Source organism: Pistacia vera, unplaced genomic scaffold (genome assembly GCF_008641045.1).
Source record: "Pistacia vera cultivar Batoury unplaced genomic scaffold, PisVer_v2 Contig298, whole genome shotgun sequence".
In the NCBI taxonomy this organism is placed as follows: Eukaryota; Viridiplantae; Streptophyta; class Magnoliopsida; order Sapindales; family Anacardiaceae; genus Pistacia; species Pistacia vera.
The window spans coordinates 195273-221380 of record NW_022196110.1 but is presented as its reverse complement, the minus strand read 5'-3'; the positions used below and the strand labels follow the sequence as shown (position 1 = coordinate 221380).

General features: G+C 39.7%; 5 protein-coding genes across 5 annotated transcripts; 4 read left to right on the top strand and 1 right to left on the bottom strand.

Annotated features, from left to right (window-relative positions):
* Window positions 1-4324: 4324 nt before the first annotated feature.
* Window positions 4325-4864, top strand: LOC116135263 (light-harvesting complex-like protein OHP1, chloroplastic). Its single transcript, XM_031420958.1, has 3 exons — window positions 4325-4489; window positions 4564-4686; window positions 4782-4864. The coding sequence occupies exons 1-3, from the start codon at window positions 4325-4327 to the stop codon at window positions 4848-4850; spliced, it is 357 nt and encodes a 118-aa protein (XP_031276818.1). The 3' UTR covers window positions 4851-4864.
* Window positions 4865-5348: 484 nt separating this feature from the next.
* On the bottom strand, window positions 5349-8579 carry LOC116135332. Its single transcript, XM_031421030.1, has 12 exons — window positions 8319-8579; window positions 8082-8208; window positions 7924-7997; window positions 7765-7811; window positions 7512-7662; window positions 7371-7415; window positions 7094-7298; window positions 6939-7000; window positions 6715-6815; window positions 6214-6268; window positions 6087-6134; window positions 5349-5656 (listed from the first exon to the last, which is right to left on the bottom strand). The coding sequence occupies exons 1-12, from the start codon at window positions 8536-8538 to the stop codon at window positions 5481-5483; spliced, it is 1311 nt and encodes a 436-aa protein (XP_031276890.1). The 5' UTR covers window positions 8539-8579; the 3' UTR covers window positions 5349-5480.
* Window positions 8580-11075: 2496 nt separating this feature from the next.
* LOC116135344 (thaumatin-like protein) lies at window positions 11076-12249 on the top strand. The gene is made up of 2 exons (XM_031421042.1): window positions 11076-11218; window positions 11315-12249. Exons 1-2 carry the CDS (start codon window positions 11155-11157, stop codon window positions 11986-11988), a joined length of 738 nt encoding a protein of 245 aa, XP_031276902.1. The 5' UTR covers window positions 11076-11154; the 3' UTR covers window positions 11989-12249.
* Window positions 12250-12900: 651 nt separating this feature from the next.
* On the top strand, window positions 12901-14334 carry LOC116135262 (protein SRG1-like). Its single transcript, XM_031420957.1, has 4 exons — window positions 12901-13176; window positions 13247-13494; window positions 13570-13894; window positions 13995-14334. The coding sequence occupies exons 1-4, from the start codon at window positions 12901-12903 to the stop codon at window positions 14238-14240; spliced, it is 1095 nt and encodes a 364-aa protein (XP_031276817.1). The 3' UTR covers window positions 14241-14334.
* A 2710-nt stretch (window positions 14335-17044) lies between these two features.
* LOC116135267 (protein SRG1-like) lies at window positions 17045-18469 on the top strand. The gene is made up of 4 exons (XM_031420963.1): window positions 17045-17320; window positions 17415-17662; window positions 17731-18055; window positions 18138-18469. Exons 1-4 carry the CDS (start codon window positions 17045-17047, stop codon window positions 18381-18383), a joined length of 1095 nt encoding a protein of 364 aa, XP_031276823.1. The 3' UTR covers window positions 18384-18469.
* The last annotated feature ends 7639 nt before the right edge of the window (window positions 18470-26108 follow it).

Genomic DNA, 26108 nt, shown 5'->3' with positions numbered 1-26108 from the left:
ATCCATAGATTTCCTTTTGTGTCTGATTGGTCAAGCTTCTGGGTTGACATTTAATCTGTGGCACATTGCCTCGGGACTAATCCCCACCATATCCTTATGTACCCAAGCGAACACATCGAGGTTTTTCTTTAGGAAACCCACCAGATTATTTGTAAGCTCGTCCCTCAAACTACTGCCAATTTTCAGTATGCGAGTTAGGTCTTCCTACTTCTCGCAGCTCTTCTTTATAGATGCGAGGATCTATAATGTCCTCCAGAGGTCCAAGGTTTGACTTGGACTCTGCAATGACCATGGTTCTCAAGAGTGGCAATTTCAAAGAAGCATTAATAACCCAGTTGTAACACTCTTGAGATTCTTTTATACAGCTCCTGATCGTTGCGACCCCGCCTGGAGTTAGGAATCTCATCGCCTGGCAATGTACCAAGGTGACTACACTCAGATCATCCAGGATCGGTCTTCCAACAATGACATTATAAGTGGTCAGGCAGTCTACTACTAAAAATTCTGCTATCACCGTCCTGATCTTGGGTTCTGTCCCTAGGGTCACGAGTAGGTCGATTGTTCCCCTAGAGACTAGGCTATCCCCGGTGAATCCATAAAGCGGCGATGGACACACCCTTAGATCTCATTCTATGAACCTCATTTCTCGGAAAGCTCCTAAGAAAATGATGTTCATTGCACTGTCATTATCGAACATCACCCTGAGTACTCGGGCATTGTCTATCTTTGCTATGATCCCGATCGCGTCGTGATTGTGGCAAGGAGATTCTTCACACTTATCCATGGTGATATATCACCTCGCTCTCTTGTTTGGACCACTTCGACAACTTTTGTTCACAGCTCATTACTCGCGAGACTGAGTCTATTTTGGCCTCTTGAGCATATTGCTTGCGAGAGCGCCTTGAGCTCCTTGCAATGTCAGGGCCCCCATAGATCATGCCTACCAGGACCTCAATTTTGGTTGGGGCTTGCTAGACCTAATTATTTTGCTCACCTGTATTTTCGCGAGCTGACACCACCTTGACAAATTCTTTTAGGTGGCCCCTTCGGAATAGATCTTCGATAGCATTCTTTAAAGTTTGGCTCTCATTGGAGTTGTGCTCAATGTCCAAGTGGTATCGGCAATATTTCTGCCGATCTCTTTTGCCTAGTCCACTTCATCCTTTTTGGAGCGGGCAGTCTCTTAGCCTCACATGAGACTTCATATATATGAGCTATGTCTTGAGTGAGGAGAGTGTATTTTGCATATCACGGAAAAGGTTGTCTTTCCCCACGATTTTTTGTTTTTTGTCTCTTTTGGAACCTATTCTAGTCCTTGTCATTGCGGTCTTGGCCCTTCCATTTATCTGCTGGGTGATCTTGTTGTCTGTCTAGGGCTCTTTGTGGCGAGCTTCTGGCTAGGGCAGCTAGCGAGTTTTCCACTTGCTGATGTTTAGTAGCCATCTGATAAAACTTTGTCAGGCTCACATGGTCTTTACTTTAGAGCTCTTTCCATAGCTCCGTTTGTGACCTGATACCTACAATTAACAAAGTCCAAATTGATTCTTCGGGTGCATCCATGACCTTTGGTTGCTTATTTTGGAACCTCATCAGATACGAGGTCAGTGTTTCGTCTCTCTCCTGAAGAATATTGCTCAGATAGCTGAGCGGCATTGCAAATTGTCTCCTTGCTTGGAATTGTTGTAGGTACAGTGAGGATAATTGTTGCCAAGAGCTAATTGAGTTCGCCTTAAGCCTTTTGTACCACCTCTTGGCATCCCCTACCAATGTAACCGGGAAGCAACGACACTTTGCCAAGTCACAGACCTGGTACAGTTCCATCAGGTTATTGAAAGTGTCGAGGTGGTCTCTGGGATCTCCTTTTCCATCGAACTTGCTTTTTGACGCCCTAAATCCTTGGGGAAGTGGGGCCTATAGCGAACTTACTTTGTGAAGGGAGAGCTCACTATCTCTTCTGCCACATTGTTTTGGAGGGCTCTTAGATCGTTGAACAATTTCTGCACCCGATCTGAGTCTTCGTTGTGGGGATTGCCCTGGCTAGCTCTGTTCAGCCTTACCTCAAGCAAGTGAGTTCGCAAATATGTTGCTTGTGAGCCCCTCCATTATGCGCATGGATGCGTGATGTTGAGTCATGATGGTTGGGTTGGTAGGTGCTATGATGATCATTAGTGCGTTGCTTGCGGACATTGGTTATAATCAGAATGTCAGTCATTAACGGATTGGCACACAGGACTCGTCTCGCAAGCTTGCGAGGTCTGAGCTTGCCTTGGGTGTGGTTTAAAACCGGCATCCTCATGTTGTGGGTATTGTCGAGTAGGTCAAGTGTCCCGTGGGCGACCATTGCCTTCATTTTCCCCCATTGGTTGTTTTCCTGGTCACCTCTCGGGGTTAGTTTGCCTGCATAACTCACATTCATGAGCGGAATGTACCCTCTATTGTTGGGGATGTCGGTCATCCCTTGGTGTCGATGAACCAGATTGGTCGCTGACTAAATTCTAACCTGTTGGGGTAACATCTATGAAGCGTGGCTGGTCAAGATCTTGGGGGGTTGGTTGCAGATTTCTTAGCTCAACCACGTTATGTTGCACCGCCTATGCAATCATTGTTCTGATCATATCCACCAATTGGTCGTTCTCGGGATTCGACGTCCCTACCGTTGGTTATTCGTAGCCTATTGTGCTAGCAGCACTAGTGGTTAATGCCCGATGGCGTCTTGATACACCTCCTAATGGGTGGTTTCCATGTTGTCATGGTTTCTGGTGGTGGTTTTTGATCATGTACGAACCATTGTGGGCCTTGAGTGATCAGGTCATGGGGATTGTTTGCTGGAAATTCTGAGATTTTGGCGAAGGCCCTCCTTCTAGCACCAAAATGTTGATGCAAAAAATACACCAATTAGAGCAATCTAATTGACCTTGACGGAATCGAAACGGATGTATGCGTGATTACAGATAACCAACAACGTATGAACGGAAAATGCAATAAAGTAAATGACACCATGAGTTTTTAAAGTGATTCGGCGAGATATACTCTTGAGCCTACGTCCACTATTTTTATATTTGCCGTGAGAGCTTACAATGATAATCCTAGAATAATTTACTAACCTCTTTCTCATCATTGGATGGGGTTTATATACAGATTTTGTACAAAGGAAATAGCAAAAATAAAGAGATTACAATTAAAATTGAAATGTAACTCCGATATTCTCGCGATTAAGCGCTGAGATTGCGCCAAGATTGCTGTCAATCTGATCCTTTTCGAGATATCCGGGATCTGAAGTTATCTATGAGTTGGTTGAACAACTGTTGGGATTGGTCGCGACTAGTTTGTGCTAGGTCGAGCTATAACTCGACGAGCTTATGCTGGGTCGGACAATCGATTGAGTCAAACTGATTCTTGATCGAGCTATTACCTCGCAATTATCCAAGGTTGATGGAAAAATCACACACAACAAATGGCTACCCTTATTAGCAATCGAGGAGAGATTCGAACTCAAGATCTCTTGAGTAATATACCCAAGAGTCCCCATCGAATCACTTGGTCACCCAAAGGTAGTTTTAACTTGCAAACTTATGTAGTCTTTATTATAGCTAGATAACAAATTATGAACCAAACTTAATTAGTATATGTTTCAAAATTTAAAATTAAATATTATAATCAAGCAATTGTAAACACCCAATTAATTATTAAACTAAGTACTAAGCTCTGGGCATGCTAACTTTTCCAAAACCCTTTAACAGCCAGAAATACATGCAAACTTATGGTTTCTTTTTTTTTTTTTCTTTTACCAGGCCAACTTGTACGTATCTCAACAAATCTCTTAGGGTCCTGAAGTTGATAACGGGGTAAATCCCCTTTATGGTCACCTCTATTAGCAACCCAGATGGATCAAACTCAAGACTTCTTTAGTAATGTACCTAAGAGTCTTAGCAGTCAACTAGGACTATTCAGTGTATTACTCAAAAGATATTGAATTCGATCTACTTGAGTTGCTAATAGAGTGGTCACTAAAAGGATTTATCTGACTATCAACTTCAGGGTCCCAATGGATTAGTTGAGATACGCACAAGCTATTCCAGAAACCGCTGCAAAAAAAAAAAAAAAAAAAAAAAAAAAAAGTAGCTAACCCAGCTTTAAACCCATAAATTTTGAGTATCGTGGCAACATATTATTTGTCACTAAAATGAACCTAAAACCACTTAGCCAAGGCAATCCTGCAAGGACATCCACAATCTTTCACAAGTGGGGGCCCAGCAAATATGCGTAGTGAAGTAGAGATAAGGTGGTAAACGAAGCCGTAGCAAAGGTTTGTGAAACGACAGCCATGGCCACTTCGTCGCTGATCTCATCATCGCTTCTGCCCACAGAACCTCTAAAACTTCATCGCCGAAATCACCAACTTTCGCTTTTCATCAATCATAACAGGGTTGAGACCACCTCCAAGAAGCGACCCTCCTTCACGGTCCGAGCTGCAAAGCCTCCTGCTGGGGTATGTCGTATGTTTGCTCATTGCATTATTATTCTTAATTTAGTTTTGAAACTAAGTGGAGGTTCAAAATTTAGGTGGAATTGCCGAAAGTGCAGCCAAAATTCCAAGCCCCTTTTCTTGGATTTACCAGGACTGCAGAGATATGGAATTCTAGAGCCTGTATGATTGGCCTTATTGGAACTTTCATTGTAGAATTGGTGAGCTATTATCATTGTGTCCTGAGTATGTCATTCGAACATTTTGTATTTGAAATAGTTCCTTAAAACTTTATGGGGTTTTCTTGATTTTGCAGATATTGAACAAAGGAATTCTTCAGGTTATTGGGGTCGAAATTGGAAAAGGTCTTAACCTCCCTCTATGAAGCTCTAATCCGGGTATATATACGTGAATGCAACTTACGTTACAGAATTGAGATCCAATTTTATAACTTTCATTTGTAATTTTCATGTAATTTTTCATTTTTTTTTAAATTGTACCACTATGCAATGGTGTACACATCCAGTAATTGTGATCTATACAAAATGTCCTGCAGCGGTTTTCGTTTTTCAATTGCAATTGCAGTTCTCTTCAATGCATAGTTTAAGATTCCCCGTTGATTACCCTCAATTGACTTGTGACGGGCTAAGAGCTTAGAATTTGCTTCACTTGCTATTACAAGAATAAAACAATGCTAATTTATTCATCACGAAATTCAGCCAGACAGTTTATACAGTAACTCTACATTGAAATACTTTTCGTGCATATTACGAGTTTCAGCAGCCTCTAGTTAATACAAGAAGATTACAGACGGCAAAACTGAGAAATGCCACTGGGTTTGCATCTCTTCACATTATTTTTACATAAATAATGTAGTAGACCATGCGCAGAATGCATGCCACAATATGTGAAGATTATGCTCTTACAGTTATTTTGAGGCGACATTCATATTGCCTTGCAATCTACAAAGTATAACTAGGGTTATCTAACAGCTACTGAAACTGGAAAAAGATGATTACATGGCCCGGCTAGTTCGAGCATCTATAACCATCACTTTGTTAGATGGCTCTGAATTCAGGGCCTCAGCCAGTGACATGCGGCGGTTTCTCCATGTAGCTTCTGCCCACCTTTTCGTTCTCTCCCCTTCATCCTTTCTGTTCTGCTGAACACATAGCGCTTCTGCATATCCACCTACACAACCAACCAGCTGGATAAATGCCGAAATCATTATGCATGTGTGCTATGAGACTGTCATAATTGGATCCCTAAGAACAATTTGCCTTTCCAAAGGCATCAAAGAATCATACAAGTTGAAAACACACAAGACATGCATCAAATGTTTAAGGTATCTTTAAAAAAGGAAAAAAAAAAAAAAAAAAAACACCCAGTAATAACGAAGTGATTGCAACATCATGACACAGCAAAATGCTCGACTTTTAAATTGTATAACATTCAATAAGTATGAGAAGTGAATGTCAGGCCAACATTTCTGTCACATGATAGGCAGAAATAACTCATGAGAACCAATTCAAATTAGGACCACTTCCATCACTGAGTCATGATCCCTCCATAAGAATATACGAGTATGCAAGAAGAAAAGCAATACGATTTTCAAGTATACCTCTTGCAAGGGCCATTATATCTCTTCCATCCACTTTTGTCTCAGAACCTGTACAACCAAACAGGCAAAACAGAATCATTCCTGAATAGCATTGGGAATAGGCAAAATGCTAAGACTCTGGCTATACCTTCAGAATCCAATGGTGGAGCTTTCAGAAGTTCTATCGCCCTTCTATAAAGCCCCTGTAAAGGATATATTGTTAAAACTTTACAATAACATAATTACCAATACAAATTGCAACGATGACATAACCAATGACAAGTGATAAGAAAATTTCACAGGTAATAAGAAGTCCAAACAGAGTTTAATTAAAACATACATAAGGTTTACCCAACAATTGAAAGGACAGTACAACAGGCTAAAACTTATGTTTGCACAATTTTTTCTTTTCTAGTCAAAAAGATCTATGACCTTATCCTAACAGGATCTATACAACAAATCATCCTCGCCCATGGTAGTTTTTTGAGGATCTAGTACATTCCTGATCTACAACTTTGAGATCAATTTAACCAGAGGAAAAAGAAATAAACTATTATGGCTAATATCAAGAATCAATATGAATGGAAGACACCTCTAGAACCAATTTTTCTTGATATGAAATAAAAATGATGGTCATGTGAATTCTAACCTCTTGTACCAAAAGAGAACTTGACCGCTCTTGAATTGCTTTATTCCGAAACATGAGAGCCAAGCAGGTCAAGACAACACCAACTTTTGGGTGGTGGGAGCCTACAGGAAGTCAATAAAACCAAAGGGAAGAATTGGTATATAATCCACAATATTCATTCTACAAAACCAGCTAAAAGAAATATGAACATAAGTGATTAACAAAGCACATCCAAGGCAACAAACCAAAAAGTTCCTCTGTTTTAGTTAAAGCCCTTGTCAATATCTCCTCAGCATCACCAAAGTTCCTGAATTAAGGTTAGGGACGGTTGGCATCAGAAGACAATATTATTGAAGGTAAACAGTGATTTAAGGCACTAGCCAAGGATTCTAAGTCTTACCCCATGTGTCCCTCAAGCTGTCCTAGACCAAACGTAGCTGCCAAGGAAACTTCCTCCAAAGCCATATTACATGATCCCAAGGCATTTGTATCACTAAAGTCTTTTTTTTCACTCAACACTTCAATCACATTCTGGTAGAACTCCTTAGCCAGTGGAAAGTTCCGTGTGACATGCAAATATTCTCCGTATGATAAAGCAGCACTGCCTATATATAACAACTTCAATATAACGAACAACCATGATTCCCATAACGACTAGTAAAAGCAATGAACCTCACCAGTATAACCCACATTCTCCTGAAATCCTCTGAAGAAAGATTCAGCTGTTCCCCAATAAGCCAAATTCAATAATAAAACAAATCAACATGACAACAACAAAAAAATGAAAGAATGAAAACTCACAAGAGCTTCAGCAGTACCTGATTCAACATTCCCGTGGACAAGCTCAATCAGCCCTTTTACTGCCTTAGCACGAGATCTAACAGCTGCATAATCACCTCCATCACTCTCTGGTTTGCATTTTCCCAGAACTTCTAAGCATTTATCTGCGACCACTGACGAAGTATCATCCTATATAAGGAGAATCATCTCCAGATAAATCTTAAATTCTAAACAGATTACTAATAGAAATAAAAAACACTAGTTTAACTATTTGTTGAAATCACTACTTACTTGCCCCAACTGTAAATGGAGTCCAACAAGGGCTTCCACCGCAGCAACTACAATAAATGCACAAAACACAATTTTTAATCAATACCCTTTCCCTAAATAAGAGTTTAAACATAACAACTTTGAAACATAAATCTAATTTCCTCATAGACAGAACTGCACCTCTTACTCCCAGAGAAGATTGTTTTAAATTTTCAACTTTCTGCAGCCTGTCTATTGCCTCCATTAAATTCCCTCTACAATAAAATTCAAATTACAAGCTCAGAGATATTGAAGGGCCGAACAATGAAATAAATATTTAAAAAAAAAAAAAAAAGAACCTTTCATATAATAAAGTAGACATAGCGAGTAACGCAGTTCCCCTCCAATTTTGAGCGCACTGGCCTTCCCTTGGCTGAGTAGAGAAGCACTGCTCGAGTACTAGCAAACCTTGTGCGTACGATTCATCTACATATGCATAACACGTGTCACCACTTACAAAAAAAATAAAAGAAAGAAATTTGATTAAAAATGGGAAAAGTTTTGGGCTGAATTGATAGGAAATTTTAAATACTAACCTGATTTCTGAGACCTGGCATGAGAGAGAGCGTAATTGATCATCTGAAAAACAACTGGATTTGAATTTGGGCCGTTGACGTTGGTTCCATCATGAAGTAATCTCGACGGTGGTGATGCCGCAGAGAGTAGGAAATGTCCATGGGAGGAGGCTCCTGGCAACCGAATGCTTCGGGAGAGGGTAGTCGCTGATCTTGACAACTTAATTGCGGTGCGAATCATTGCTGATTTGATTATCACTGTTCGTTTCGTTCAAAACCCTAACAAAATGGAAGGGTTTTAGAGATTTAGAGATGCTGATTTGGTTAAGGGTTCTTCTGAGAGTTAAACGACATGTGTCCACCCAAAAAAGTTCCATTAGACAGTTTCCCACCCTCGAACTTTTAAAACACCCCTTACTACCCAAATAATATGTTTACCTCTGATTTGGGTGGGAAATATAGTCATTTACGAAAAAGCCCTCTTCCATTGCTTCTCTTCTTAGCCTCTTCCCTTGCCAGCAATTGCCGCCGATGTTGGGATCATCGATGACCATAAAATATTATAAATAAACATTCCTCAATTGTCTTTCAACCCAACAAACATAAAAATCGAATGAATAAATCCTAATTAATCCAATTAAAACTCGAAAAACCCCAAGGTAGGGGAGCTTCAGTCGTTGACGATTGGTGAGCAAACGGGATATAGGATGTTGGGGCTTTTGGAGAGGAAGATCCAAGGAATCAATTGGTGGTAGCAGGGACAATTTTCGACACCGAAAATGATCGAAAATCAGCTTGAAAGTCGAAAGGTCGCACGGTGCACGGTCGACCATCGGCAAGCAAGGGACAATGATGGAGATAAGGGTTTTGTAGAGTGGGTTGTGGGGAGTGTGATGGTGGTGTCTAGGGGAATTTATGGCAAAGAAATGGACTAGAAAATGGAGGCGATTGGTTTTGTAGAGTTGGCCATGCGAATGGAGGTGGTGGTGGGAAATGGTGAGTGATGACGATAAATGGAGGTTGGGGCTTTGTAGAGGAGGTGATGAGGATTCTATGAGTGGTCTCAGAAGTGATTTTAAACACCAAAATTGGTCCAAAAATGGCAAAAACTGTCGATTGTAACGCTACTAACATGCACCATCTCTTGCTAACATGCGTTGTTCTTCTTCTCCGATAGTCAATGTTTGTTGACCATTCTGCCCTCATTAATAATAGACTTTTGACTATTTTGCCCTTTCTGACAACAAAAATTACTAACAAAATTATGTTTTGGGTATTGAAATGGTATTTAAAAAGTGGGTGGGTATGAATTTGTCAATGGGCTATTTTTTGGGTAGAAACATGTCGTTAACTCTTATTCTGATAAGCTAAAGTTTTCTACCAGTTTCCAGTAAACGACATCGTCTAGTGAATCAAATGCCATGCAACTTTTAAATTTACACATCATCGTTTCAACTTTTATGTATTTTGTCTCCTACAAAGCAAAAAGAGTATAAGCTTCAACATATTTGTAATTAAATTAAAAATTAAAATTTGTTATTAAATGGTTCTTTTATTAACTTTGTTTCTCTTCTTTGTGGAAATATATATTTATGATTAATTAAAGTTATTATTGGAAATTATAGATTTTGAAATTAATACAAGTAGAAGAAGGATGATAAAATGCTCCAATTATATTAAAAGTTACAACATCTATTCTTAAAAAAGTAATACTACAACTACAATTTTTTTATATAAATTTTCTTTTACAAACTTAAATGACAAAAGATGATTAGGTAAAAGCTTATTTTAAATTTAAAATCACCCAATCATCTTTTGTCATATAAGTTTATGAGAGAAGGTTTATATAAAAAAATTGTGAGTGTAATATTATTGCTCTTAAAAAAGTTCATTAAATAAATAAATCAATAAAAAATTAATTTGAAATCTTTGATATTCACTGATGGGTTCCCAATCCTCCATCAATTTAACGGCAAGGATGTAAAGCAAAATGACAAGTTGAAAACAACAAGAGGATCTAACATGATCTCCGAGTTCGAGTCCTTTTTGTAGTAAAAAAAACAAGAGAATAATCTAACATGATCTTTCGAGTTCGAGTTTCCACGATTGCTAATATGGGTGATCATTTGAGCTCTTATCTACTAATAGTTTTAAGGTTCCAGAGGATTAGGTAAGGTCTACGCAACCTGGTTTTAAAAAAAAAAAAAAAAGGACAAGTTGTGATATAATAAAATATTAAGCAGCTATGATGAAAGTGGGCTTCCTGGGTTCCTGTTCAAATCTTTTTAACTTAACTAACCTGCTTTATCAATCCCAAACATGCATCCCAATTCTATTGACGTCTGCTTCTTATACACAAAAGATGAAGAGCTTACGCAGCTTTGTATAACAAAGTAAGATGCATAATTATGTCTCATCAATTCCCTTAAACCTTTCTCTTTACCAATGATTCTTCTTAATCATATTCTATCAATTTGCCATTACTTTTATTTTAAAAATATATTATCAATTCCTGAACCGTCCAATCTAAAAGAATCAATGTCATGTTTATCTACGTATAGCTTTACTTTGTTCTAGTTTCATATCAGATGATGTTAGACTTCATAGATTAAAAAAATGGAGCTATTTCTAGTTTAGGTACACATATTCTCCTAGATTAAAGAAGCCCCCGGTTGGAAGAAATGCATATACGCCCCATTGTTGCAAAAGTAAAAGTAGTTCAGAGACACTAATATAGTAGAGCAAGAAAGCTAAAGTCATCAACTGGGCACAGTCCTGATTACTAGTTATAAAAAGCTTCAAGTTTTATACTGTCTCTCACACAACTCACTACTGAATTCACAATAATCTTGAAACCATGTCAACTTCTTTAATTATCCTCCCTCTTCTCTTTTATCTGTTGGCCTTGTTCTCCTTTACAGGTTTTGTTATTAGTTTTCTTCCTGATTGTTAAGTTTAATTTTGTACTTTGTAATTGAATTACTGAGTTTTTGTTTTTATGTTACTGATGGTTGCAGATGGGACACAAATGATACTTGTGAACAACTGCCGTGAAAGGTTATGGCCCGGAATACTAGGCGGTGCCGGTCAGCCCACTCCTAATGATGGTGGTTTCAAACTTGACAGTGGCGAGGAAGTAGTTCTTGATTTGCCTGAAAAGTGGTCTGGGAGGATTTGGGGTAGGCAAGGATGTAACTTTGACAGTAATGGGAAAGGCTCATGTGACACTGGAGATTGCGCTAGCCAGCTTCATTGCCAAGGCGCTGGTGGTGTTCCCCCAGCAACTGTGGTTGAAATGACACTTGGTTCATCTTCTTCACCTTTGCATTTCTATGATGTGAGCTTAGTTGATGGCTTCAATTTACCTGTCTCAATGAAACCTGTTGGTGGTGGAATTGGGTGTGGCGTCGCGTCATGTGACGTTGATGTGAATATTTGCTGTCCATCAGCACTGGAAGTGAAAGTAAGAGACAAGGTGGTCGGGTGCAAAAGCGCCTGCTTGGCTATGCAATCGGCTAAGTATTGTTGCACAGGCGAATACGCAAACCCAAAGACCTGCAAGCCAACACTTTTTGCTAATCTGTTTAAGGCTATTTGCCCAAAGGCCTATAGTTATGCATTTGATGACTCTTCCAGCCTTAATAAATGCAGGGCTTCACGGTATGTCATCACTTTCTGCCCTCCCAAATGAGAAATGACACAAGGGAAATAAGGGTGCGGTTATGGCTCCACAAGGAAGTCAAAAGACATAAGGCATTACATTAGTGATGGAACGTCCCAGTAATTTTTAGTTGATTTATGTACTGTTTTCAGTTTCTTTTTTCTTTTTCATTCATGGATGATAGAATTTTGAAGATCTTTCAGTAACAGATGGAGGGTGAATTAAGGAAATGGATAATACTAGTTTTTTCTCTTTTGGGCATCCTTGTTGATTGTGCACACACAGTAATTCAGTTTTCATCAAGACTAAAGTGACATAAAGCAAGATTTACATATTATGCACCAATCAGATTAGCCTCATATGAACAGTTCGAATTTTGAAATCAAATTCTGTGTTCCTGTCTTATAGTAACATCTCCAATGAAATACATATAGAGGCAAACATGCATGCCAAAGTGGGATGACTTGTTTTAATTCCAATAGCTGTCATTTGAAGATTAATTTAGTACAGAATGAGAATGATGTCCAAAATACGACGGATATGCAAGAAGTTCCCCTTTTCGACTCAACACAAATGCCAACAACACTCAAGAACAAGAACCAAATAAAGATCTCTAGATAAGCACCAGAATACTTAAAAAGGCAACGAGAGAAAGCTACTCTCCATGAAGTGTCCAAACACCAGAAGCAGAGTCGCTAAACACTTCAATTTGACAATTCACCTTCTAAAACAGAGATATTATATATCAAAAAACCAGATTAAACAGGGAGAAAGCTCCAAGTGTTGTCCTTTAAAGAAATCCTTAGTTGAGAGAATAGCAAAGATACCTTTAGCTAACAAACAAGAGACTGATCACGGGTAACAAAAGCACTAAGCTACAAATACTTAACTGGTGACCATATATCAGAAATAGGACGAATTAACAATCTTAAGAGAGAAAAAATGGGTTCAAACTCAGATGAGACGATCATAGAAAATGAGGATGCTCCCACTTACGCTCCATCTATACCTGTACCTAATGTTCAAGAAATGGTGAGGAAGGAACCTGCAAAGATTCCTGACAGATACATAAGAAATGATGAAGACAACCCCCCGATCACTGATATGTCTCATCTTTCTTCCGAGATTCCTGTCATCAACTTGTCACTTCTCTCGACAGGTGAAACGGAGGAGTTGAATAAACTGGATTTTGCTTGCAAAGAGTGGGGATTCTTTCAGGTATATTAGAAATAACTAAGTTGATCTTCTTCTGACCCTGCCACCTTTTAACATTGAAAACTCTTCGCAGGTGGTGAATCATAGAATAGCAAAAGAAGTGTTGCAGAATATGAAGGATGCTACAGCTGAGTTTTTTGAGCTTCCATTAGAAGAGAAGAACAAGTATGAAATGCCCCCAGATGACATACAAGGATACGGACATGCATATGTGGTCTCCGAAGAGCAAAAACTAGACTGGTCAGATGCATTGATTCTGCTTGTTCACCCTTCTCATTATCGAAAACTCAAGCTCTGGCCAAGCACACCAAAGGGATATAGGTACCCTTTTCTATCTAGTTGAGCAAAGTAATCAAATGATTTCTGTCCATTATTTGAAATGTTTCTTTGATGCAGAGAGATTATCAATGCGTATACAAAGGGAGTTCAAAAGGTTGGAGAGCAGCTTCTCCGCGCATTTTCTACTATCATGGGGATGGACAAAGATGGACTTCTTGCACTGCACAAAAATTTGTTGCAAGCTCTACGAATAAACTATTATCCAGCATGCTGCAGGCCAGACCAAGTACTAGGAATAAGTCCACACTCAGACACAAGTTCCATAACCATTCTTATGCAAGAAGCTGATATAAACGGGTTACAGATCAGGCACAATGGTGGTTGGGTACAGGTTAAACCAGTTCCAGATGCTCTAGTGGTTAATGTTGGAGATGTTATTGAGGTACTGGACTTCTAACTTAGCAATTTTGTTTAGGTCAAACTCCAATAGAGTATAATAGAAATGGGAATTTAACCTTTTTATCTCCATTTTGGAATGACAGATTTTGAGTAATGGGAAGTATAAGAGCATTGAGCACAGAGCTGTGACAAACCAGAACAATTCAAGAATTTCTTATGCTTCATTTCTCATCCCTCAGGATGATGTGGAGATCGAGCCGTTAGCTCATCTAGTGGGTTCTCAAAGGTTGATGTACAAGCAAGTGGTGTATGGAGAATACGCAAGGAGCTCCATGCAGAGAAAAATGGAAGGGAAGGCACACACTGAGATAGCAAAGATTGAAACTTGACTGATATTTCTAAATTTCAGGATCCCCCCACAAAGGCTGATATTGCCTCCTCGTGCTTGTGCCAATCTGCATCAACTCTATCTGAACTACTTTGTCACTGTAAAAGATCTAAAAGTGTAACTTCATTCTTCAGTGTTCCGACCCAAATTTAATGCAATGCTCTTACTCCTAAATTTACTTTTTTTTTCGTTCTTTTTTTTCTTTGAAATTCAATTCAGAACAAAAATGGGAGAAAATTACCAGCAAAAATCAACATCGTAAGTTTCACCTGACACAATTTCTGCTACACATTGTTCATCAACCACTAAACCTCAAATTGAAGTTAATTCAAGTTCCATTAGCAACAGAAGACCAAATTTTCAGTCCAGAAAATCACATTCAATGTACATTAGAAATCTAGAATCCAGCCAAAGAAAAGAAAAATGAATCTCTGGCTTTTCCCAGAAACAAAACCCAGCGAAGAAAGTAAGCCCAAGGAAAACACAGTCAATGGAAAATATAAAAAGAAAAAAGGGAAAAGAAAATCAAAACTCAATTTACCAGTGCTCCATTGTGAACCTTTCATTTGGCTGAAAGCTTTTCACAAGTCACAACCAAGTTGATGACCTGATCAAATTCCAACAGCAATGAGGATGACGAACTTGCTCCCAAGAGTGATGCAAGAAGTCCTTTGACTTGTACACAAATGTCAAACTACATACTAATCAAAAGAATTGAAGGAATATTTCTAGATAAATTCCAAATTACTAAATTAAGGCAACGTGTCAGGTTTTTTCCAGAATACATTATGCACCTATCAAATCACGTTCTGGAAGGATCCATAGTTAGGGCTGCAGTTAGATTTGGCTGAATGCTTCCAGTATGAATGCCAAGTTGATAACCTGTCAAATTCTAATAGCTTTCATTTGAAGATTAATTAGTACAGAATGAGAGTGATATCCAAAATACGACGGATATGCAAGAAGTTCTCCTTTTGGACTTAACATAAATGCCAACAACACGCAATAAGAAGGAACAAATGAAGATTTCAGGAGAAGCTCCTTAATGATAAATCAAGGGCTCCTGGAACGTCCAAACAACTAAGCAGAGTTAACAAGACAGTTCCATTTGACAACTTCACCTCGTGAAACAAAGATATTATATATCTAGAATCCAAATTAAACAGGAAGAAAGTTCCAAATGTTCTACTTTACAGGAATCCAGAGTTGAGGGAATATCAAAGATCCCTTAAGCTAACAAATAAGAGTCTGATCACCAGTAACTAATGCACTGCGCTATAAATGCTTGGGTAAATACAAGTTTCTCCAGACAAAATTTCTGCTTTCATCAACAACTAAACCTCTTATGTCAAATGAAAGTTAATCCAAGTTCCATTAGCAACAGGCAAAATTTTCAGTCCAGAAAATCGCATTCAATGACATAAGAAATCTAGAATCGAAGCAAAGTAAAAAAAGATGATAACTGTTGGAAATTAAAATTAGAAGCCCATAGAAACAAGTCTCAGGCTTCTGATTTCAAAAGAGATGAACTTATGCAGAGAAGCAATAACTTTGTTTATAAAATTCTCGTACATAAGCCATATAACATTGTTACATTTATACCCTTTTTATATGTTTTTAAAGGGATAACATTAAACAACTGCACTTAACTGATTGAAACATGCAGTTAATGGAAATTTCAAATTCATAAAAAAACTGAAAATGACAGTTTTTCAACAGTTGTCATGCAGGTCATGCGGCGGCATAATTTCTTCAATGCCGCGGCATCTTCTTCTCTGGAATTTCTTCGTGCCTTCAAGACTCTTCATGCCAAACTTGCAGCCAATCTTGCTGCCTTGCTGCCAATCTTCATTTTCTACCAAAAAGATTCATTCTTCAACAATAACTCTGGCTTTTCCCAAAAGCAAAATCCAGGGAAAAAAGAAAGCCCAAAGGAAAACACTGTCAATGGAAAATATAAAAAAGGGAAAAGAAAATCAAATGTTAACTAAACAGTTTGCACAGGACAAGCAAATCCTCCTTTCTTTTGCGTTTTTCTTATCAAAGAGAAACAAATCCATGGACTAGCTTGGTAAGTATCGAACTGCCTGCACTCATTACATTACAGCTTTATCAAGGGGATTTGTCTATCAAAATCAGCTGCCTCACCAGTTGAGGAGACGCTCTTTAAAAAATGATATTTCATATCAGTTATTCCAGAGGGAGTCTACGAATTGCCTTTATTTCGTGGTTGCTTCTTTTTTCAGCTTCTTCACCTAATTTACCAATCCCATCTGAACCTTTCATTTTCTAAAGGGATCATGTCCCGAGGCTCCAGTTAGATGTGGCTGAATGCTTGTCTCAACCAAGTTGATGACCTGATCAAATTCCAACAGCACTGAGAATGACGAACAGACAACCAAGGGTGATGCAAGAAGTCTTTTTACTTGTACACATATGTCAAACTACACACTAATCACAAGAATCAAAGGGATAATTCTAGATAAATTCGAAAATACTAAATTAAGGCAACATACAAAGCTTTTTTACTTGGACAATGAGTTAGCATGGTTGCAGGACACTCCACTGAGACAATTCACCAAGTAAAACAAAGATACAGTGTATCCAAAAACCAGATTAAGCAGGAAGAAAGTTCCAAATAATCTACCTTAAAAGAATCCTTAGTTGAGGGAATAGCAAAGATTCCTTTGGCTAACATCCAAGAGCTTTGTCACGGGTCACCATAGCACTGGCTATATGTACTTAAGATCATCTGCTGGCAGTTCAATATGCAAGTAAGAGAACCAACAATCTAATAGAAAAAACATGGGTTCAAACTCTGATGAGATCATCACAGAAAATATGGATGCCCCCACGTATGCACCATCTCTGCCGGTACCAAATGTTCAGGAAATGGTGAGGAAGGAACCTTTGCAGGTTCCTGGAAGATACATAAGAAACCAAGAAGAAAGACTCCAAATGGACGATATGTCTCATCTTTCTTCCCCGATTCCTGTCATTGATTTGTCACTGCTCTCAACAGGAGACGTGGAGGAGCTGAACAAACTGGATCTTGCTTGCAAAGAGTGGGGCTTCTTTCAGGTATATAAGAAATACAAAGTTGATCTGACAATCCATACCACCTTGCCATTTGATCCCATCAAAGACTACATTGAATCCCTTAAACTTTTTGCAGGTGGTGAATCATGGAGTGGCGAAAGAAGTGTTGCAAAATATGAAAGATGCTGCAGCGGAGTTTTTCGCGCTTCCATTAGAAGAGAGGAAAAAATATAAAGTGGCCTCCAATGACATACAAGGATACGGGCAAGCGTATGTAGTCTCCGAAGATCAGATACTGGACTGGTCAGATGCACTGATGCTAATTGTTTATCCTTCTCACTATCGGAAGCTCAACTTCTGGCCACGCACACCCAAGGGATTTAAGTAAGTCTATTCATTCAAGTACATATAATTAATGGTCATCTCATAACTAAAATGTTGCATTAATGCAGAGAGATAATTGAATCATTTTCCAATGGAGTCAAAGAAGTTGGAGAGGAGCTCCTGCGTTCATTTTCTAGAATCATGGGTATGGATAAGGATGCTCTTCTAGGCCTGCACAAACAAGGGGCACAGGGAATGCGTGTGAATTATTATCCCACGTGCAGTAGGCGAGACCTAGTTCTGGGGTTAAGTCCACACTCGGACTCAAGCACCATAACAATTCTTATGCAAGAAGATGATACAGAAGGGTTGCAGATCAAGCACAATGAAGAATGGGTTCCAGTTAAACCCGTTCAAGATGCTCTAGTGGTAAACGTTGGAGATGTTATTGAGGTACTCAGCCACTAACTTGGCAAGTTTGAGTTAGTCAAAATTCACTGAAACTAACTTTCTCTCCTCCACATTGTAATAACAGATTTGGAGTAATGGGAAGTACAAGAGTGTTGAACACAGAGCAGTGACAAACCAGAAGAAAGCAAGAATTTCTTATGCATCATTTATCATTCATCAAAACGATGTCGAGATCGAGCAGTTAGATCATCAAGTGGGTTCTCAAAAGTTGATGTACCAGAAAGTCAGGTATGGAGATTATCTAAGGAGCTCCATGAAAAGAAAAATGGATGGAAAGGCACATACCGAGATGGCAAAGATTACAACTTAGTATGCATTCCTAAATCCCAACCTCAGAGAAGGGTTGATATCCAACCACAAAGCGGAATGTAATGCTAAAAAATGCCACTTCTTCATCCTCGTCCTGTTGCTCTGTTTCAACCCCAAATTTATAAATTCAGTGCTCTCTTTCTTAATTTTCGTGACCCCGAAATTGGATCTGTTGAGAAATTTAGAACCGTACGTAAAATACTTCACGAGCAACAAACCTACATTTCACGCTATACAGGGAAGTATGCGGTAGCCAATGAATAAGCATTTTCTAGCTCGGGGTTCAAATTGGAGCGGCCATGGTTTAGTGTAGACGCAAAACAGAGAAAACTGAATGTTTTGAGATGGGAATATAGGGTTTTTGGTTGTACAGTTTTTCAAAAGGTGATTGGTAGCAGATTAGGAGAGGGTGTTCGATTGACAAATAAATGGCAGTGATAACAAATTCTGTCCAATATCGCATAGGAAGTCCGATTGAAATTTTAAGGCTCTAGCTACGTTCAATATATGCTGATGTTTTTGCTCAGCGAGAGCGTTTTGTTGTGGAGTGGCAACATAGGTCAGTATGTGAATTGTGCCTTTGGAATTGTAAATTGGGCATATGAAATTCGGCACCGTTATCAGTTCTGATATTTTGATTTGGGTGTTGAATTGTGTGGATATAAGGGAAAAGAAATTTTGAATTGAAGTTCGGGCTTCTGATTTGTTTTGCAACAAATAGATCCAAGTGCATCTGGTAAACTGATCTACGATTGTAAGAAAATAACGGGTGCCATTATATGCTTGTGTGGAATTTGGTCCTCAAATATCTGCTGAAATTAAATCAAAAGGCTTGGTAACCGTGGTGATAGACTGAGGAAATTGAAGTTATGTTGCTTGGCAAGTGGACAAATTTCACAAGAGAATTGAGATAAACTTGAAGGCCTTGAATTTGATTTTTGAATTTCACTAATACATGCTGTGTCATGGAACTATGCCCCAGTCTGTAATGCCTAAAGTAATCGTCAAACTTTGAAGTACTGGTGGTGTTAACATAGCTTGAACAGAATTTAGAAAAAACATTGTAAAGCGTTGGGGCTGGTGTTGAAGGTTGAAGATGGTAAAGGCATTATGCATTGTCCCTATGCCAGTCGTCTTCCAAGATGAAAGGTCCTGTATGTAGCAAGAGTTGGAAAAAAATATGAGACAACAATTTGAATGTAGTAGATGTAGTTAAGATTTAGTAGAGCAATTTAAAGGAGAAGGTTGGTACGCATAGCACATGCTTGAGAACGATATGATCAGAGAGATGAATACACACATGTGTGGCCAATGGGTGGTGCCATTTGGAAGTTTAATGGTGTGGGAAACAAAAGACACGTTATGCGTGAAAAGATGGGGGCTCCAGTATCAATTACCAAGAGGAAAATGATTTTGTGAAAGTGTGTGATGTGTGTGTGAAATGGCAGGAATGAATACCAGAGACGGGTGAAATTTGGTGGTTGAGGAACTGGAACATGCATGGTTTGCTGCGAGGAAACTGCTGGAGACTGAGAGGATTGGAGCAAGGCGATGAGCTGGTTGTACTGCTCTTGAGTAATAGATGGTCCATTGCCGATTTGTTCATGTTCAAGTGAAGATTGATTAGCGTAGGATTAGATCTGGAGTTGTTTCTGTGACCTGGAGGAAAGCCATTCAGCTTGTAGCATTTATTTGGTAGGCCGGTATGTTGCAATGTGTGCATACGGGAAGATTGGGGTTGGTTTGAAGCATCGTTCCAGTGAATGGCCTGAAATGTTGCAGTGGGAACAGAATAATCGATCCTTGTGGGAGGAAGAATGACTTCGTTGGTTGGGTCCTTTTGCGCCCATTGCAATCGGAGCAGAAGGGGAGTGAAGTTGGCGTCGTCTTTCTTCCTGTTGGACAAGAGATAGAACACGATTCAGTGCTGGAAGAGGATCATAGAGGAGTATTTGGGCGCGAATAGCATCAAAGGAGTCATGTAATCCCATAAGGAATGGCATAACCCTGCTTGTGATTATATTCCATCAGGGTCTTGACTGCGCCACATGAACATGACGGCATCGGTTCATAATCTCCAGTTTATCCCAGAAACTTTTCAATCGGTTGTAATACTAGCTAACTGAATCATCATCCTGTGTAAGTGTCGAGATGGACTTGGTGAGCTGAAAAATTCTTGGAGCATTTTGAATCGAGAATCGCTCGCGAAGATGTTCCAAACATCCTCAGCAGTTTCGACATGAGCTATGATGTTCTGTGTTCTAAGGCAACCGAATGTTGAATCCAAGCTATCACCATATCATTACATCGTTCCAAGGTGCATACAAGGGATCTGCAGTTTTTGAGGGTTTAGGGATGGAGCCATCGACAAAACCCATTTTGTTTTTGCTCGCATTGTTCTTGCCCAGACCACATAATTTTCAGTTGTAAGCAAATCTGGAACCAATGGAGAAGACCGCTTTCACCAGGTTGGACAAAATAGGGGCTGGCAGGATTGTGTGGTTGGTTTGGGATTGGAAGGCATTGTGGGATGTTGGTTTAAGAGCCGAAAGGTGTATCTGTCATGGCTCTGATACCATGTTGAGAGTTGCGTGAAAACAGTATAAAGAAAATGGAAACTGCAGAAAGCTGAAAATGGAAACTGCAGAAAGCTGAAAATGGAATGACACAAATTGTATTTCTTTTCTTCATGTTTTGTATACATCAGTGGCATGCAGATATTTACAGATAAAAAAAGAATAACAATAGCTAGCAAACATATAAAAGAGAAAGGAATAATAACAGTGGCAAATATAACAAATTGGACTCAACAAATGCAACAGAATGGCCTCATCGTCTTCACGTGACTGCTGCGTTTTTATCAGGGGAACCGTGGCTATTGTAGGTCCAATGCATCCTCTAATCTTAACTAATTTATGGACGGCCGTCCCAAAGTTTTTTTTTTTTTATTTTCAAAATTTGTTTATGGACGGGCGTCCTTTAAATAGGGACGCCCGTCCCTTTTATATGGACGGGCGTCCATGTGAGTGAATGGCCGTCCAAATTTGATGGACGGCCGTTCACTAGAAAAAATTATAAAAAAAATGAGAGGTGTGTTACACGTAGGCCGGTACACGATTTCGGTGTAATTTTTTCGGTGTCCGTAGCATTATTCTTTGTATACAGTGGCATGCAGATATTTATAGATAAGAAAAGAATAACAATAGCTAGCAAACATATAACAGATAAAGGAATAATAACAGCTGGCAAATATATAACAAATTGGACTTAACAAATGCAACAGAATGGCCTCATCGTCTTCACGTGACTGCTGCGTTTTTATCAGGTGGAACCGTGGCTATTATAGGTCCAACTGCATCCTCTAATCTTAACATCCCTCTGCAAGATGGAGAGTATATATTCAGTACTTCCATCTTGGACAATAGTCGCGTGAGTGTCGGAGCATGCAGAGGCTTGGTAAAGAGATCAGCTAACTGCTCAGAAGAAGAAACGTGGGTAGTGGCAACATTCCCAGCCAGGACGTTGTCACGAACAAGATGGCAGTCCAGCTCGATGTGTTTGGTGCGCTCGTGGAACACGGGGTTGGCAGCGATATGTATAGCGGCTAAGTTGTCACAATATAAGATGGCTGGATTAGAAATGGTAACACAAAGGTCTTTGAGAAAAAACCAAAGCCATGTGATTTCACACACGACAGCCGCCATGGCCCTATATTCCGACTCGGCTGAGGATCGTGAAACTGTGTTCTGCTTTTTCGATTTCCAGGCAACAAGAGACTGGCCAATAAACACACAAAAATCAATCGTTGATCTCCTAGTGTCAAGACAATTTGCCCAGTTTGCATCAGAGTAGGCAGTCAGTTTCAATGAGGAGGTGGTAGGAAAAAATAAACATTGGCGTGGGGTCCCTTTTAGATACCGAAGAACTTTGAGAAAGGCATTATAATGGGGTACTCGTGGGGTCTCCAAGAAATGACTCAGAAAATTGACACTGTAACTGAGGTCAGGCCGTGTATTGGTCAGGTAGAGGAGCTTGCCAACCAATTTTCGATACTGAGTAGGATCGTGAAACACCTCACCTTGGTCTTTCTGGAGTTTGATATTCGGTTCCATTGGCAAAGGGGAAGTTCAGGCAGCAAGTAAACCAGTCTCAGAAAGTATATCCAGGGTGTACTTGCGCTGACAAATTTGTATTCCATCCTTTGAGCGAGCTATTTCCATGCCAAGAAAATAGTTGAGTGAGCCCAGGTTCTTGATTATGAATTTGGTGGACAAAAATTTCTTGACCTCATCAGTGGAAGTCTGATCTGAACTCATGACAATAATGTCATCTACGTAGACCAATAGAGTTGTGAAAGAAGAAGCCGTGTGTTTGATGAACAAACTATAGTCTGACTTAGACTGCACAAAGCCAAACTTGGCCAACGAAGATGAAAGTTTTGTGTTCCATTGTCGTGATGCCTGTCGAAGACCATAAATGCTTTTTCTCAATTTACAGACTTGATTCTCTTTTGAGGAAGCTAGACCGGGAGGAAGCCGCATGTATAATTCTTCATCAAGGTCTCCGTATAGAAATGCATTATTAATGTCCAACTGTTGCAAATCCCATCCTTTTATGGCAGCTACAGCAAGCAAAGTGCGAATGAAAATCATCTTTGCAACAGGAGAAAAAGTGTCATGAAAATCTATTCCTTCACGTTGAGTGAAGCCTTTCGCCATCAAGCATGCTTTAGCACGTTCAACAGATCCATCAGCTTTGAATTTGTAGCGAAAAATCCATTTGCAATCAATCGGTTTCTTGCCAAGAGGTAAGTCAACGATGGACCATGTTTCATTAGTCTCTAAAGCAGTGAGTTCCTGCTCCATCGCCTCACGCCAAATAGGGTCTTTGAGAGCTTGAATGTGTGACTTGGGTTCGGTATGGATGGAGATGGAAGTGGTAAATGCTCTAAATGATGGAGATAAAAACTTGTAAGATATGACAGATGATAAGGGATATGGATTATGCAAACCCGTGCGAGACGGAGATCCAGTGGCTTCCAACTTGGAGTTCGACGTCAATGGAGACAATGCATTGCAGTGAAAATCCTTGAGATATGTCGGGGCGGTTCGAATTCTGGTTGATCGATGTGGGGTTGGCGAGGGAGTGTTGTTGGTGAGGTTGGTAATGTGACTGTTGTCGATGGAGGTAGGGGAAGGGACATGATCATCCTGGTGAGGGACTTCACCAAAATATGTGTGTACAGGAGGTGTTTGATTGAGGTGGTCAGTGGGGAAAGGAGACAAATGGGTTTGTGTTTGTTTGAGAGGAAAGATGTGTTCGTGGAATACCACATCACGGGAAAGGAAAATCTGATTGGTGGTAGTGTCAAGGAGCTTGTATCCTTTGACTCCATATGGGTAGCCAATGAATAAGCATTTTCTAGCTCGGGGTTCAAATTTGGAGCGGCCATGGTTTAGTGTAGACGCAAAACAGAGAAAACTGAATGTTTTGAGATGGGAATATATGGGTTTTTGGTTGTACAGTTTTTCAAAAGGTGATTGGTAGTGCAGATTAGGAGAGGGTGTTCGATTGATCAAATAAATGGCAGTGATAACAAATTCTGTCCAATATCGCATAGGAAGTCCTGATTGAAATTTTAAGGCTCTAGCTACGTTCAATATATGCTGATGTTTTTGCTCAGCGAGAGCGTTTTGTTGTGGAGTGGCAACATAGGTCAGTATGTGAATTGTGCCTTTGGAATTGTAAAATTTGGGCATATGAAATTCGGCACCGTTATCAGTTCTGATTATTTTGATTTGGGTGTTGAATTGTGTGGATATAAGGGAAAAGAAATTTTGAATTGAAGTTCGGGCTTCTGATTTGTTTTGCAACAAATAGATCCAAGTGCATCTGGTAAACTGATCTACGATTGTAAGAAAATAACGGGTGCCATTATATGCTTGTGTGGAATTTGGTCCTCAAATATCTGCTGAAATTAAATCAAAAGGCTTGGTAACCGTGGTGATAGACTGAGGAAATTGAAGTTTATGTTGCTTGGCAAGTGGACAAATTTCACAAGAGAATTGAGATAAACTTGAAGGCCTTGAATTTGATTTTTGAATTTCACTTAATACATGCTGTGTCATGGAACTATGCCCCAGTCTGTAATGCCATAAAGTGTAATCGTCAAACTTTGAAGTACTGGTGGTGTTAACATAGCTTGAACAGAATTTAGAAAAAACATTTGTAAAGCGTTGGGAGCTGGTGTTGAAGGTTGAAGATGGTAAAGGCCATTATGCATTGTCCCTATGCCAGTCGTCTTCCAAGATGAAAGGTCCTGTATGTAGCAAGAGTTGGAAAAAAATATGAGACAACAATTTGAATGTGTAGTTAAAGATTTAGCTGAGAGCAATTTAAAGGAGAAGGTTGGTACGCATAGCACATGCTTGAGAACGATATGATCAGAGAGATGAATATCACCCACATGTGTGGCCAATGTGGTGGTGCCATTTGGAAGTTTAATGGTGTGGGAAACAAAAGACACGTTATGCGTGAAAAGATGGGGGCTCCAGTATCAATTATCCAAGAGGAAAATGATTTTGTGAAAGTGTGTGATGTGTGTGTGAAATGGCAGGAATGAATACCAGAGACGGGTGAAATTTTGGTGGTTGAGGAACTGGAACATGCATGGTTTGCTGCAGAGGAAACTGCTGGAGACTGAGAGGATTGGAGCAAGGCGATGAGCTGGTTGTACTGCTCTTGAGTAATAGATGGTCCATTGCCGATTTGTTCATGTTCAAGTGAAGATTGATTAGCGTAGGATTTAGATCTGGAGTTGTTTCTGTGACCTGGAGGAAAGCCATTCAGCTTGTAGCATTTATCTTTGGTATGGCCTGGTATGTTGCAATGTGTGCATACGGGAAGATTGGGGTTGGCTTTGAAGCATCGTTCCAGTGAATGGCCTGAAATGTTGCAGTGGGAACAGAATAATCGATCCTTGTGGGAGGAAGAATGACTTCGTTGGTTGGGTCCTTTTGCCGCCATTGCAATCGGAGCAGAAGGGGAGTGAAGTTGGCGTCGTCTTTCTTCCTGTTGGACAAGAGATAGAACACGATTCAGTGCTGGAAGAGGATCATAGAGGAGTATTTGGGCGCGAATAGCATCAAAGGAGTCATGTAATCCCATAAGGAATGGCATAACCCTGCTTCTGTGATTATATTCCATCAGGGTCTTGACTGCGCCACATGAACATGACGGCATCGGTTCATAAATCTCCAGTTTATCCCAGAAACTTTTCAATCGGTTGTAATACTAGCTAACTGAATCATCATCCTGTGTAAGTGTCGAGATGGACTTGGTGAGCTGAAAAATTCTTGGAGCATTTTGAATCGAGAATCGCTCGCGAAGATCGTTCCAAACATCCTCAGCAGTTTCGACATGAGCTATGATGTTCTGTGTTCTAAGGCAACCGAATGTTGAATCCAAGCTATCACCATATCATTACATCGTTCCCAAGGTGCATACAAGGGATCTGCAGTTTTTGAGGGTTTAGGGATGGAGCCATCGACAAAACCCATTTTGTTTTTGCTCGCATTGTTCTTGCCCAGACCACATAATTTTCAGTTGTAAGCAAATCTGGAACCAATGGAGAAGACGCGCTTTCACCAGGTTGGACAAAATAGGGGCTGGCAGGATTGTGTGGGTTGGTTTGGGAATTGGAAGGCATTGTGGGATGTTGGTTTAA